Source organism: Aegilops tauschii, chromosome 7, assembly GCF_002575655.3.
Source record: "Aegilops tauschii subsp. strangulata cultivar AL8/78 chromosome 7, Aet v6.0, whole genome shotgun sequence".
Lineage (NCBI taxonomy): Eukaryota > Viridiplantae > Streptophyta > Magnoliopsida > Poales > Poaceae > Aegilops > Aegilops tauschii.
This window is the reverse complement of record NC_053041.3, coordinates 623,522,981-623,538,220: the sequence shown is the minus strand read 5'-3', so window position 1 is coordinate 623,538,220 and position 15,240 is coordinate 623,522,981. Positions and strand designations below refer to the sequence as shown.

The window sequence follows — 15,240 nt, the reverse complement described above, 5'->3', positions numbered from 1 at the left end:
CCCTCCGTCCGAAAAAGGTTGTCCCTCAAATGGAAGTATCTAGCACCAAGTTAGTACTAGATACATCCATTTGAGAGACAAACTTGGGACAAGCTTTTTCGGACGGTGGAAGTACAAAATATGGCTAGTACCTAAAAAACCGTTTTTTAGGCATTTGGCCAAAAAACATAGTGGCGATGGTGTTAGAACAAATTTGGGGCAGCCGATACAGTAGCGTTGTCTTGTGTCACGGCAGGTCATATGGACATGCCAGACCAGGTTGGAGCGCATGCGGTCACATGACTCCCTCCCGTCTGCTCGATGTGGAGAGACTCCCACACTACCTCATGAACCTTCCCGCGTGACTGTCCGGTTTGTGAGGGAGGTGCCACATCACTGCTGTGCACTGGGTATTTAAACATCAGTCCGCCTTTTAGTTGATATATCCCGTCCCCGCGCAGGACAATGCTGTCTCCGAGCCCTCCCTGGGGCGGTTTTCGATGCGGCGGCCATCCATGGGCCCGCGCGGTCTACGGCAGCCCGGCCACTACGCCACCGAAATCTTGTGTGACGGGCGGTGGACATGGCTCGGGACGTACGACAGACCGGAGCTCGCTGGCCGCGCGTACGATCTGGTGGCTTGGAAGTTCCGCCAGTCGAGGTCTGAGCTCAACTTCCCTAATTGTCAGAGCGTCAAGGAGGCGGAGTTCCTCGGGAGCTCCCGATGTGAGGACGAGCAAAGCGGAGAAGGAAGGCCGCCTAGTCATGGAGCAGTTCATCCATGCATGTAATTCATCTAACAAGTCCTCAAGCACAGGAATATGTAACTTGTTCTTAATGGTGGTTGCACTATAAGTTCTCTGTAATCAATGCAGAGCCTCCAAGAGCCATCTTTTTCTGACTAAAATTGCTGGACAGCCATATGGACTCTGACTAGCTGTTATAATTCTGGATTTCAGTAGTTGATACACTTGTTTTTCTTTCACTTCATTTCTCTTCATATGAGGTACTCTATATGGTCTGGTGTTGGGGGGGAGGGACAGTGCCAGATTTCAGAGGGATCTCATGGTCACAGTCTCTAACTGGAGGTGGTCCTTCAGGTTCTTTGGAAACTTTAGGGAATTGTTGCTAAAGTTTTTCTATTTCAACCTAGTGTGGTATGTGTCAAAGGAGCACAGACAGTTGTATCCTGTACTAGTTGCAGTGCATAAGCTGGAGCTCCACTAACCAATAACTTGTTTAAGATTCTGGGACTGTTTGGTTCCTCTCGGCTCCTTTAACTCCGCTCCCGGAGCGGACCATACTTTAGCTTAATTTGATGGAGCTGCCAAAACGCAGCTCCCCAACTCCGCGGAGCGGGGAAGTTCCGAACAGGGCCTCTATTTCAGTTGCTGGAGAGAGTGTATCAGAAGTAGGGATAGTTACAAGAGTAGTGCAATTCTAAAGAACAGTTAACAGTCTTGGATCATAAACCAAAGACATACACCGGGTTGTGTTTAGTCATCCAGTCACATCCTAACACAATGTCATGACCAGGAAGGTGCAACACTCTGAATTTTTGTTAAAACAGAACTTTACCTGCACTAAATGTTGTTGTTACTGAATGTTGTTGTTGCAACATCGGCTCTTCCCATGACTAGTGAGTTGCTTCTTAAAAGACCTATGCACCTCAACCACACATCGGCGCTTCCGATGATGTATAATTGTGCAAAACACAGCTTGTACTCAGGCAGAACAAAGAAGGCTACGGGCGAAGCCGATGGCTTAGAGGACACCTGAGCGAGAGGCAAAATAGGGCAATGGCCGCGCGACGGCAAGGAGGAGCTTAAAGAAGAGGTGGGAATGGTTCGGCGCGGCGGGCAGGGCGGCTATTGGACACAGTGAAACTTCACAAGCCAAAAGAAAGAAAAGCGGCTTTGGAAATGATATCAGAGGGGCATTGGTTTCGGAGTCAAGCGGGTGAAGTTCATCAGTTTTGAGGGATCTGCTAGAGATGCTCCAACTCCCAACATGAGAGTTCTAAGGGTTTCTTAGGATCTACCAAGAGAGTTGCTCTAAAGGAAAATAGGCAAGTTTCAGACTGAATGACAATCATGCAAAGAATCGGGATTGTTTTGTGTATATATCAAATACGAAAAATCGTTTAAACGCGACACGTTTGAACCAACACATGATCTATCATGGGAGCCTTGCGCCCCATCCCACGGCCAACGGGGTGGTCAGCAAACCAACATCCACCCAACTATCCCAGACAACAACATTTTCTAGTCATCTTCATCATCATCATACGGCAGGGCACCACTAGTCTCAACTCTCAATCCCCAAGGGCCAGGGCTCATCATCATCGCCCTGAGGCCAAATTAGAAGACGTCCGGGTTGTAGCGCCCGGGCATGGAGCTGCTCTGCTGGGCCTGCTTCAGATGCATCTGCAGCGCGTAGTTGTTGATCTGCGACACAAAAGTAGATTCTTCAGTTCATATATCATCAAACAGAAAAGGATGTGTGAATTTGCCGAAAGGAAGGGCCTAGGGGCGAGGAGGGAGGGGTCGACCGTCACCTCGAGAGTCCTCAGCTGCTCCTGGTACTGCAGGACGAGCTGCTTCAGGCCCTGCACCTCGTGGCTCCGCTCGTCGAACTCCTTCTGCCGCTCGTGCTGGATCGCCACCGCGCGCTTCAGGACCGCGTTCTGCGACAGGACGGCCGTCATCTGCTCCTTGAGCATCATGTTTTCCTGTTTTGCCAAGAAAGAAAAAAACAGGATCTTGTCAGGCATTGCAATTCCCTCCTTATAATCTGAAGGCTATTTATTCCTCAGACATATTTGGTGGGTACCTGATGCAAGCTCTGCGCTGCTTCAGCTCCTGCACCCTCCAGGATGGACTTCGTCAAGGCTTCAAGAGCTCTTGACGCACGGGCCCGCGCGTCATCCATGTCAGAAGCATTTGACATCTCCCTCACAAAAAGATCAACCCATTCAGGGCCACTATTACCTGGCTGTTGGCCATCTGCAGGAGGTTGGTGTTCAGTAGCTGTGTCCACACCGCCGCTGGTAACAATGCCTGCCAAGTGCCAACAAAGGAAAATTCGTTGCTCTTGTCAATATGATTCGAAGTTTATGAAATTAGCAAGATGTGGTAGAAAATAAGTCAGTCAGTCATGTGGTATGTAATAATGCAAGAAATAGTGCTTGGTGCTACTGGATAGACAGATGTGAATTGTTATTCTAAATCAATGCAAAGCATATAAGAGTGGCCGAGGGTGTGGCGATCTGAATCTACGGGTAGAGAATCACATAGTGACATGCATACTCCATAAGTTTATATGACACAAATGGATCCACACATGTTATCTGTTTTGAATTGACACCACATGACCTTGTAGATAACAATAAAACATAAGCAAGTGCAACCTGCAGGGTTTCTAGATATATAAAATACGAACATAACATTACTGCACTGTTTGGTTTCAACTGGGGCAAATGCATGAGGAAGCACGATAATATGCATTACTACTATGTGCCGTAGAAATGAAATAGCTTTTAGTGGAAAATGAACCTTCAACAGACGGCTGAACTGCAGTCGGCCCGTTTTCAAATGCGGAACCAGTGGCCGACAGGTTAGCCTGATTTGACTCCATCAGGTGCAGCTCCTTCAGACTCTTTATTGCATCATCCAAATCATCTCCAGACGCTTCAAGGGCTCTCTCAAGCAGCTGAAATCATTATGAGCAACCATAGTCAGCTATATGAACATAAACAATAGCAAACATCTGCGCATTTAGTCAGTGGTACAGCGATCAAGACCATAAACTATCGAGCTCATAAAGTACAGAAGAGATTGAGCCCATCAGGATTCTAAGAGGAGGGTATCCATGTCAGGGTCCCTGGGGGCAGGAAACCCCTGCAAGTCCTCCTTTGCACCCGCAAGCAGACACTATGCAAGTCACTACACGTCTATCTATCATTGGATTCCTAAGCATGTACTCCCTCCGTCCGAAAAAACTTGTGCCTCAAATGGATGTATCTAGCACTAACTTGGGGCAAGTTTGGGACAAGCTTTTTCGGACGGAGGGAGTACGTATTACATATGTATCAAACTGAAGTAGAAGCAGCCAGTTTCCCTGTATCTGCCCCTTCTAAGCTCCCAGGAATGCCATAGTACTAAACTCATTAGAATATCAGTCCTGCGTTCTCAATTACAATTTTTTTTTGTCTGAAAAAGACCAATGCTTTCCCTCTTGGTCCAGAATTGCAGGGCGGCCTCCCCCTCAGACTGGGTTGACGCTGACCGAATTCATCAGAACCAAGTTGTGTTTTCTGACCGCATCGGGACGGGATGCCTTACCCCCTGCGTGACCCTGGCTGAATTCATTCAGATTGGGGTTGCTTGTACGCATCCCCTTTCCACATGAGGCAAGGAGATGAGCACCCGTAAACCTTTGGGGATCTAGCTTTCGGCGTCGAGCCGCCCGTAATAGCAAATCTCAAATCTAGCAACAGCGGACAAAGCCCCGTCCCTTGTCATTCATCATAATTAAAAGTAACGGAGGAATCCGCCCAAAATGGCCGGGCAATCTAGCCTACGAATCTACCAGCGAATGCCTACCCGCCTCGCCTCGCAATCAATCCGGTGAAATGGCCCGTCTTTCGGCGCCGGAGACTCGGAAACTAGGTCAAATCGAGGGGAAAAGGAATACCTGGGGGTCCATGGCGGGGAAGGCGGCCCGGAGGTGGTTGAGGAGCGCGTCCCGGCCGTCCCGGCGGTGGTGGTGGTGCGCGTAGCGGGACCTCTTGGCCGCGGGGCTGCTGTGGTGGGAGGAGGGAGGGGAAGAGGAGGCCTGTTGGAGCAGCAGGTCGTCCGCGAAGATGGAGGAGGACCTCTTGCCGCAGACTACCGCAGACATGGTGGTGCCGCCGCCCCGCCGCGCCGCGCCGCCGTCCTCCTCCCGCCGCGTCCCGCCGCCGTCCTACTGCCCGCCGCCGCCCATCCGTCCGTCCGTCCCTCGATCCGCCGCCGCCGCCTCCGCCCCGGTCGTCGCCCGGTCCGGGTGGGTGGATGGGCTTTCGGGTTCGGGCCGGTCGGGCCGGGTGGATCGCGACGGCGGACGGAGGATGGATGGGTTCGGTGGTGGCTGGGGAATGGCGAGGAAGCTCCTCCCTCTGACCCCTCGTATTTATCGGAGGCGTTCGCTGTCCCTTGTTGTGTACGCTTGCCTCGAGAATTACCACCTGCCTTTTCCAGCGGTGGGACGCGGCTGACAGGCGGGCCCCACCCTGGCCGGGGCACGCGCTTTTTCCCCGGCCACGCGGCTGACGGCTGGGCCCCACGTGTGGCCTTTCGGTCGGTCTCTCTCCGATGACGGTCGCCCGTGGAAAGAAGAAAGCCAGGAAACCTGGGTGCGGGACGATGGGATGACGCGGCGCCATTATTAAGGCCGTCCGGATTCTGTCCGTTTGGTTAGAGCGATGGGTCGTATCCGGGCCTATCCTGAGATGTGGTGACCGTGCACCCAGCGCGCGGACGCATCCCGGCCGCATCCTGTCCGCGTACATTTTTCTTTATAAGTTTTTAATTTTTTTTCATCATTCATTTTCGGTACATGAAAAATACATCAGCATATTTTGACTAGTAAAGCAAGACCAAAGGAAACAAGAACCACAAGAATACATTTTAGAAGATACCCAACTTCCATAGCTGCTCCCTCGAGTTGGGTTAGGGCCTTCTCGATACACTCATTGTTGATCTGTGGAGGAGGCTCGATCTGGCATCCTCCTTTCTTCTTCAAGCCAGAAGTCGATGTTGCTTCCTCACACCTAGTCTCGTGTCTAGCCTCTAATCTAGCAACAAGTGCACTTGTCTCATCTCCGGCCTCTATGCTAGCTAAAAGTGCACGAACATGTACTAAATTTCGCTCTATCAATATATCGATGTACTCTTCTTCCCAATACCAAAACTTGCATCCATGCTACACAATAAATTTGAAGTTAGCACAACTAGTCAATTCTAGAGCACAAACCGAAGCTAAATAGACCACATACCCCATCGTTTAAGCACTTGATGAACACCCATCCGGGATGTTCCGGCGTTGTAGACACGCGGCGCACGACTATCCTTGGGCAGTGGTCGCACTTAATGAGTGGCAACGGTGCGCCGACGAGCTTTTGGGCAAGCACCGAACCGGCCGACCGCCATTCGTGTATCTGCCGGCGGACCACCGACGGTACAGATCCGAGCGGCTAGAGGAGGAGCCACTGCCTGCATGTGGCCTTGCGGCCATGCCAGGGCCTTCCGGCGAGGTGCCCGGCCAGTCCATGGCGCGGCCCGGCCTCCCACAGACCGACCGGATCCGCCACAAATCCGGCCGGCGGGTGCGCAAACCAGGTGGTCGTGGTTGGGTAGCTCGGCGGTGCCGAGGGGAAGGGCCCGGGCGAGCGCGCGTCCGAACTGCACGGCTGCAATGGCAGCGACGGGGGCGGCGGCAGCGAGGGGAAGAGTGGGGAAGAGTGGAGGGGAGTGCGGCCGGAGGGAGGGAGGGGGCGGATAGAAAAAGGCCCGCCCTGTGCCACCAACGGGCGGGCCAGGGGAGGACACGCGCAGACGGCCCGCGCGTCCGCGTGATGTCCATTTCACCCCAAAAGCGGCGCAAACTTGGGCCGGGAATGGGTCGAAAGCGGACACAAAACGGACAAAAGTCCGTTTGCTCCCGCGCGCTGGGCCGTCCGGTTTGTCTGTTTTACCCCAAACAGACGGGACCGGACAGGATGGGGTCGCGCGGTGGAGTTGGCCTAAGTATGTCGCTGCAACCGGCGCGGTGCGTCGACAAGTATATTCGGCACTAGCAAGGATTCCTTCATATGTTTATATAGTGTTCAAAAAGAAAATGATTCCTTCATTTTTCAATCACCGCCGCGACCAGAGATCACTTCCAATTAATAAAACAAATAAAAGAAAAATAGCAGGATCCGGGGGTCTCCTTTGGATTCCAAAGGATTTTCAAAGAAAAAAAAATCTAAGACCCTCCCCCCCCCCTCGCCCCCCTCGTCCGACGGAAAATAAAATGATCTGTATCCTATATGAAAATTATACTTCTGTCGGACTGCAATATCGGTTTCAAAAAAATCATATAGAAAGTCTTCCTCCCCTTCATCTTTACCGTGACCCTCAAGGTTCCGTCGCACTGTAGAACCGCCTTTGGAACAAGGCCGGCGTTTTTTGAAACATGAGCGACGCTGCAGTCCATCAAGCGGCGGCTTAGGCGTTCCCTCACCCACCCACCCTCCCCCGCCTGGCGACATCGGTTGTTTCACAAACGTGACATCACCGACGCTGCTGCAAATCCATCAACGGATCACCTCGCCTCATGTGTTGCAACATTGGGCGTGTTTTACAAATATCATCGACGTTGTGATCTATCGAATCCCAGTGGCAGCACCTGCGGACTGGGTGGTCGCTACCCTCGTAGCGGTCGTCGGGCGTCATACTCGCGGGGTCACCGCATACCTTATTTCCAGCAACCACCGCCAGTCGTCGTTTTTCACATCGCATGCTGCCCCGGTGCAGGAGGCAAAGCGGCCACGGGCGAGATCAGTGGTTCTTCCCTCTTTATAGCAGCGTAGAGTAGCGCGTGTGAGGTTGCAGCTTGGTGACGGCGGATGAAGCAGTGGGCGGTGGAGGGAGGAAGGAGAAAGGGGGGCGAATGAGATGAGTGTCTAGAGGAAGGATAAGGATTAGGGAGGGCAAAGCGATGTTGTTGCTAGGGCCCACAACACGTGTCGCACGACGAAAGTGGCAGATTTCTTCCAACAATCAGCCATGTGAACCGAAGCATCTCCGTTTATAGAATCATGTATGAATTTGCAAGACATAACTCGCTGTCCATGCATTTTTCATATTCTTGTTTTATTTACTATCGTGTGTTTGAACCGGGGAATGAAAGATTCTACTCACTCCGTACCATAATATAAGATCATTTTTCAAGCTGTGTTAGCTTAAGAAACAATTTTTTTTTTTGCTGAATAGGTTGTTTGGTTTGCTGTCCCACCCTACATCGTCGTCACCCGCCAATCACCACCGTCCACAGCCAATCCCACCACCCTGTGGCCAGCGTCGTAGCTGCACCGCCTCCTCTGCTGACTGCCGACGCCCCGACTATCACGAGAAACAAATGTCAACCCTGGGACTCCCTTCCACCGGCAGCCGGGCCGTCTCGGTGCTCTGAAGGGATTTTTCACCAAGCGACTGAAGAATAGCAAACATGAATCATTAGGTTTCACAAAAGAAAGAAACATTTCATTTATCGCATGAATTTCAGGCACACATGCGAATTTCATTAGGCTTCGTGTAAAACAAACTTTCATTTCTCACATGAAGCAGAAAATATATTCACAACTGGTCACAAGAATTCAAGATGCGGCGGAATGCAGGATGCTCCACGAGTTTCATTTCTCGCACGACTTTCAAAAATTTCAAAATTTTCAAGAGCACACATGAAGTTCGTTATGTTTCATGTAAAACCATTTTGCTTCTAGCAGGGAACAGAAAACATATTCATAACTGGTCACAGCAATTCAAGATGCGGCTTATCAACAGCTCGGCAGAATGCGGAATGCTCCATGAGAGAACACAATTCTTTCCCGGGTTACAAAGCTAAAACAGCGCAAAGCTCAATGGAAGAAGATTGGTCTGGAGGAAACTGCGCAGCGGAGTTCTCACCTCACCACCTCAAACATCTACACAGAGATAAAGCAACCATGTATACCACCAGCTCTGCAGTTACATATATAGAAGCATGGCACAAAATGGGGAACTTGTTTATTTTCTTTCTATCATCATCACTCAGCACCGAAAAACCCTCCCCATATCCATCTAAATATATATATTATCCTCCCATGGATTTTCCACGTCAACAAGCAATAATACAACACCACGACAGTACCGCCTCCACGACGCCGAGACCAGAGGGGGCAGGACAGTGTGAGACTCCTCCTGCTGTTACTCTGGCAGTATACTCATCATATCAACTCTCATCAGGCCGCATAACTAGGGGGGAGCTAATTCACAAGGATATATATACACCGGCGCTTCTATCTGTCCAGCAGCCAGTTGAGGACCGTCTTTTTCGGGACGACTCCGTCGGCGTCTTCTTTCTCCGGCTTCACGGAGGTATTTACAGCGTTGCGGATCACGGAGTTGAGGTGCATCCTCAGCTGCGCGTTGTCGATGAGCAGGTCAGACAACATCTTCGTTGTCTCTTCATCAGTGAGGCTTGAGTCTTCGCTGCCCATGGTAATTGAGGATTTACCATCGGAATTTTCGCCATCGTCGGAAGAGCCCCCCTGTTCGTCATCCAGTGCTAGATGCTGAGCCTACAGAGATCAACGTAAAGCAAGGATTTTCCCCACATTTTAAATCAGCAGGAAAGATAGTAAGTACATACGTACATTAAGATATTGAGATTGATTGCGCATGTTCCAGACTGTACTAATTAGCTGACATGTAACACATTCATGATCAAAACTTGGAACGAGGGAAGCCTAGCTACAGTACTTTCAAGTTAAAAGAAATGCTATTTCAATGACGGCTGCAGCTCCGAACCAAAAATGATCTGTAAGTAAAGTCTTTCTAATACAAAAGCAGGACTCCATTGGTCCAAGTTCTCAACTGGAACTCGAGCTCCAATTTACGACTTTGGCTTCTATACGAGAAGCTAGAGCTGGAGTTTGGCAAAGCAGGGCTTCATGTCAAATGAAAACAGCCTACCAGAAGAAGAAAATTTACCTGAGCAACAAGAAGGCGTATTCTATTGTCTGACGTCGCCAGAAGGTCTAGTGCATCAGGCAAAGATGATGGGTCAACAGTCAAGTTATCTTGTTCTTCTGCAAGAAATTTAGCACTACATTCTTGTAGACGCTCACGGAGCAGTCGGCATTCATGAAGCATTTTTTCACGGGATGACTTCACACGTGCTGACCGCTGCTTCTCTCTATTAATAATCCTCTGAACAAATGGAAAATAACTAAAAATTAGAGAGAGAGAGAAACACTGATCACATACAACTAGTATACTGTTATAAGTGAACAGAAGCTTGAATTAAGGAAACATTGATGAGTTGGTATATAAATAATTGGTTTAAAGGTGTAAACAGGCATAACAGGGTTAATCTGGTGGCAGCAAGCCTCTACCGATGTTAAATATTGCTATTGTTGCGATTCTCAAAGGAGGAATGGATTATAATTTTACGAGTACCTCTAGTTCAGTCTTCTCCTCAACATACTGATTCAGCACTTTCTTCATCTCTCTTTGAGAATTCCTAAGGGACTTGACTTCTTTAACAAGAACCTTCATATCTGTTTTAGACTTTGCCTCAACTTCTCCAAGCTGCCGTTGCAAACTCTCAACTTCTTTTCGTTTCGTTTCAAGTTCTTCGGCTAACTCTTCTCTATTACCACTGGCGGTAGCTTTCTCTGACTCCACACGAGTTTTCTCATCCTGTAAGTAAATAGAGGAAGATAATCAGAATCCTCATAATATGATGAATTAAGAAACGCCAAGGCACAGGAACAGAGAAAAAACTGACTTGTTCCGCCTTCAGGTTTGACTCCATCTCAGAGTACTTCCTGCGAAGCTCATCCATATCCCATTGCATCTGGGTAATCCTCTCTCTTTCAGCTAAGATAGCTTGATGTAATGTGTCTCTGCCTTTTTGCTTTGTAGCTTCCAACTCACCCTCCAAGTCTTTTACCTGCATCAGAAGTCATCAGTGGAAGGAAATTACCTAGAATCCACATAATAACTATACGAGGCCCAAGAAAGTCCACTGAATGCCAATGAAAAACGCATAAAAGCAACAAAAGACACTTGGCCTGATCCTGGAATACCAAGAGCCTGATTTACACTAAAGCATAGAAGATAAATATCAGATAAAAAGTGATACCTTTGTGGAAAGATATTCTTTGACTGCTACTTCCTGATTTAGGCGTGCTATGAGATCCTCCATATCAGTTTTGGCTGTCCCTATTCTTCTTTGCATGGTTACCAAAAGTCTACTCAACTTCTGTCTTTGATCAGTTGGAAGGATGACTTGGGCATCCATATCATACAAAAACTGCATATCTACACCAGCAAGATTTTCTGTTTGACTATGTCCATCCACACCACTCGGGAGATCCGCAGGGCCATCCCATAGGGAACTACTAGCCCCTGGGGTTGATAATTCACTGCCTCTTAAAGAACTCAAATCACTACCTAAACTTTCAGAAGAATCCTTCCGGGCATGGCCAGGATTAGAATCACAATCCTCTTCAGAAATTACTCCCTTGGAAGACTCTGCTGAACCATTCCTTCCATCATGTTCCGAAAAGACAAGACCCTGTTTCTTGCTTTTTGACCCACTACCAACATGCTGGTCAGGCTGACCTAATATAGATTCTCCCAGCACACCGTTACCAGTTACTCCTGTCAGACTGATACTACGAACAAGTCCTGGATTTATTTGATTGGACTCGGAGAGAGCACCTGAACCAGGATCATCAGAATGGCGAGAAGAGTCTGTACTGCTTTTTACTGAAGTACCTGCTTCAGGGGGGCGCTGATTCCAATCTTGGAAATCTGAATTCAGTAAAATGGAAGAATTCAATTGTCGATTATGATATTTATCATGCGCAATTAAGACATGGATCAATGCACACACAGAAAAAAATAAAATAAAAATCTTCATTATGGACCATGCACATACATGAGCGTGCGGCAGCTTCAAGTTCAAGAAAAGCAGCAACATGAGCACTTCTTGATAAGTCAATATCAGAAAGTAGCTTTTGCATCCACTCCTCCAAAGTATTCCTTCTCTGTAACCAAAACATTTTTAGAACCACAAGTTCAAAAGACAAAGCACAACAGAATGTAGCAATTAACAATGGGTAAAGCTAACCTCTTCTAGAAGCAACCTGCTTGAATTTATTCTTAAGAAGGCATGTTTCGGTGGAGCAGGGGGGATGTCTTTTCTGGGAAACGCACGCTTAAGCTGAAATATGGGAGTATTGTAACACGATGAGTGATGATATAAACAAAATCTTGCATTACAGCATTGCAAATGACATACAATTGTTATACTCAAGAAATATGTGAACATAGTCAAACATAGTCATCCTTTCTTCTATCAGGAACACATCAAATATGGAAATATGTCATACAATTGTTATACTCAAGAAATATGCATGCAATTGAATGCAAATGACACTGCACCAACTATCTGAATGCACATTGTGTGGGTGAGAAGCGAGAGCACACTCATAAAATGCACTCCCACGGCTTTAATATGTAAGACATGTGAAACAATAACATAGCAACAGTTGTATTAACTTACATCAGAACACAACTTTAGAAAGTCACTAAACCTTCGAAGAACTCCATGGCTAGAGCTAACGCCTTCTGGTGATTGTATACCAACATGTATCCTGTAAAACTGTCCTTTATGGGCATTAAAGAAAGGTCATGGAAAAACAGGAACATTTAGATGAAGCAAGACCTCAAACAAATTTGTGTCCTAAGCCTATGAGGCCAAAAAATAGAACAACGTGACATGCAAGATATCATCTACAACTTGGAATTCTTAAATTTAAGTCCATGTCTCCATGGTATACTGATATGAACTTAGATAGCCCTTAAGTAAAACTTCAATATAGGCTTGATAAATGCCAAAGAATTTTTGTCTTTTTATGCTCTGTCGAAGTTTTCTCACTTGTATTCCCACCTAGCTCATTTTGTTATAGCACAAAGTTTTAATACTAGCGACATGTCAATTACTATCTGAAGACATGTAACAAAATTGATTGACTAAACTCCTGGATTGAAATAAGTGAGAAAAACAAGAGGGTAAAAGATAAACGATACTCACAACTATAGATTTCAAGAAGTTGTCAGAGGCTACACCAGCTTCAGGTGTTTGAGCAATCCAAGAAGGTATAGTCACACAGTAACTCCAGCCTGTTTGAGGGTTATGTGGCCATACGGTGTTTCTTCCCTCCTGTGTGCAGGCAATAAATATGAGCTCGTAAGAAGACTCGGATAATGTTCAGAGCATTCTGTCGGTAACACCCTCATCTTTGCAACGGAACCTGTTCTAAAAAATAATTCACTCTTCATGCAACTTCCTAATTGCGTATGCACTACTAAATTTTGCCAATTAAACAAAATATCCACTTGGTTGTGCAAAGCAGTTAATTTCTTTCCTTTTTGGGTGGGAACAAATCCAATGCATGGGATCAGTAAAAAAACGCAGCGGACGTACTGCTTGGTGCGTTACTGCAGAGGATCCCAACCCCTAGTAATGAGCGTATTAGCCAAGGTGTTTTTCAGTGCAAAGGCGTTATTCAGTTGGTTGTGTAAGACCATTTCTGGCAAATGCATGGCAAGGATGTCTCTCATTCAAACATGGCACAGGCATGATCATCACACAACATAGGCAGGCCTAAGAGTTCAATTTAATCGCACGCTCGGAATAATAAAAGAAGGACCAAACCTACATCTACCATGAAATGAATTGACCTAGTTATGCACTCAAATGCAACTATCAGATATAGGATCAGTAAGCCAAGCTACAGCCCATTCAGGCTGATAAAATTCATAAGCCCAACTGGCTGGTAAAATTCATAAGCCCAACTGGGTGGTAAAATTCATAAACCCAAGTTGTTGAGATTCAGAAGTCCGAACCCTAGTCACTGAATCAGTAACCGCAGGCAACTTGGCAACACTTAATTCGCAAAATCCCAATGCAGATAGATCCTATCCCCAACATTAAATACATCGGCGGACTTAACTAGCTGCTGCCACGGACCGCACATCCGCAACGAAATCGAGCTGAAACGCTGCTCGCCGCCCACCTCGGGCGATCGGGTGGAGAGCAACCGCGAGAGCGCAAGCAATCCAGCGGCGGGATCGAACACGTCAGCGCCGAATCTGACGCTCGCGAAGAGGGATCACTGGACCCCGGCCCGGAGCCGGCCCCCGGACGGATCAGAGCGCGGGCGGGATCGAGGCGGGGAATTCAGGGAAGGGGGGAGGGGGATCGCGGGAGCTGCTCACCCATCGCTTGGGGGGCGGGCTCCAGTCCATGCCGAGCGGCAGCGGCGAGGTGCCGTCGTGGCGGTGCTTCGGGGGGCTGCCGCGGGGCGTCCTCCTCGCGGACGACGACGACGACGCCGACGCCATCGCCGGGCCCGCTGCCTCTCCCTCCTCCGGGGCGGGGCGGCGGGATCGAGCTGGGGGCGGGGCGGAGGAGACCTCCGCGCCGACGGTCCCGAGAGGGAGATTGGAGCTGGGACGGAGGCGGAGGCGGAGGCTCCCGCGGCGGTGGCGAATCTAACTGTCAACGCCACCCTCCCAGACCCAGCAGCTTCTTCGCCGTGGCGTTGGTGGGAGTGGGGATGGAGCGGAGCTGGGCCGGCCGGGCGTGGGCGTGCCGTGCGGTGCGGCTCAGCCTGGGTTTCTCAGCCCAGCCACGCGGGTTGGACAGGGAGGCGATGAGGAGGTGGGACGTGGTTGTCAGACACGCCACGCTCAAAGAAAAATAAAAGTACCCCTAAAAAGTACTTAACTTTTTCTTTTCCCAACAATGGAGTCGAAATCATACACAACCCTAGAAGAAAAGGGAAATACAGTCCGGTCCTCGGGGGTCCTTCATGCTCCCTACCCCTCACATGTCGATTGTGCGTGCCGGCTCTGGAGTTATGCGCCCTTTCCAGGACAGAGAAACCGGTATCCACGGATCGGAGAAGAAGAGGACCCGAAACGGGGTTTAACTCCAACTCCAACCGGTATATGCATCTCGTATATTGCACTTATGTAAGGCCAAGCGGCAGTGATGCTGTTTGGCGCGCTCTGGATGCGGAGCTCGGCGAGGAGGTGGCTGGTTCTACTTCCCTTTGGACGTTTTGATTACCTTTTCATGTTGACTTTTTTTATTTCACATGTTGGATTCAGTTGTAATCACTGTCTTCTGGACTAGCAGGTAGCTGACGGTTCACTAGACAGGCAATCTTTTCAATTTTAACAAATACTTGCTTAATTTTCATCGTTAATTGTTGCAATGCTTGAACATGATCTCCTGTCCAAAATTTTATGTTATCTTGTCAATAAAGTCCCGAAACATCTTTTTAAGTCCAACTTATGTTTATGTTGTAAAACCATAATTGTGAATGAGGCCATGTCCAATGTCCCTCAAACCTGTCAGCATAAGGAAATCACGGGCGGGGAAGGGCATGTAGAT

General features: G+C 48.5%; 2 protein-coding genes across 2 annotated transcripts; both read right to left on the bottom strand.

The window, feature by feature from the left end:
- Positions 1-2,073: 2,073 nt before the first annotated feature.
- On the bottom strand, positions 2,074-5,194 carry LOC109768361 (uncharacterized). Its single transcript, XM_020327091.4, has 5 exons — positions 4,675-5,194; positions 3,534-3,690; positions 2,812-3,038; positions 2,537-2,710; positions 2,074-2,426 (listed from the first exon to the last, which is right to left on the bottom strand). The coding sequence occupies exons 1-5, from the start codon at positions 4,879-4,881 to the stop codon at positions 2,340-2,342; spliced, it is 852 nt and encodes a 283-aa protein (XP_020182680.1). The 5' UTR covers positions 4,882-5,194; the 3' UTR covers positions 2,074-2,339.
- Positions 5,195-8,714: 3,520 nt separating this feature from the next.
- LOC109768360 (PX domain-containing protein EREL1) lies at positions 8,715-14,533 on the bottom strand. The gene is made up of 10 exons (XM_020327090.4): positions 14,058-14,533; positions 12,871-12,999; positions 12,340-12,438; positions 11,905-11,997; positions 11,713-11,821; positions 10,912-11,585; positions 10,555-10,719; positions 10,224-10,466; positions 9,756-9,974; positions 8,715-9,343 (listed from the first exon to the last, which is right to left on the bottom strand). The coding sequence occupies exons 1-10, from the start codon at positions 14,181-14,183 to the stop codon at positions 9,062-9,064; spliced, it is 2,139 nt and encodes a 712-aa protein (XP_020182679.1). The 5' UTR covers positions 14,184-14,533; the 3' UTR covers positions 8,715-9,061.
- Between the last annotated feature and the right edge of the window lie 707 nt (positions 14,534-15,240).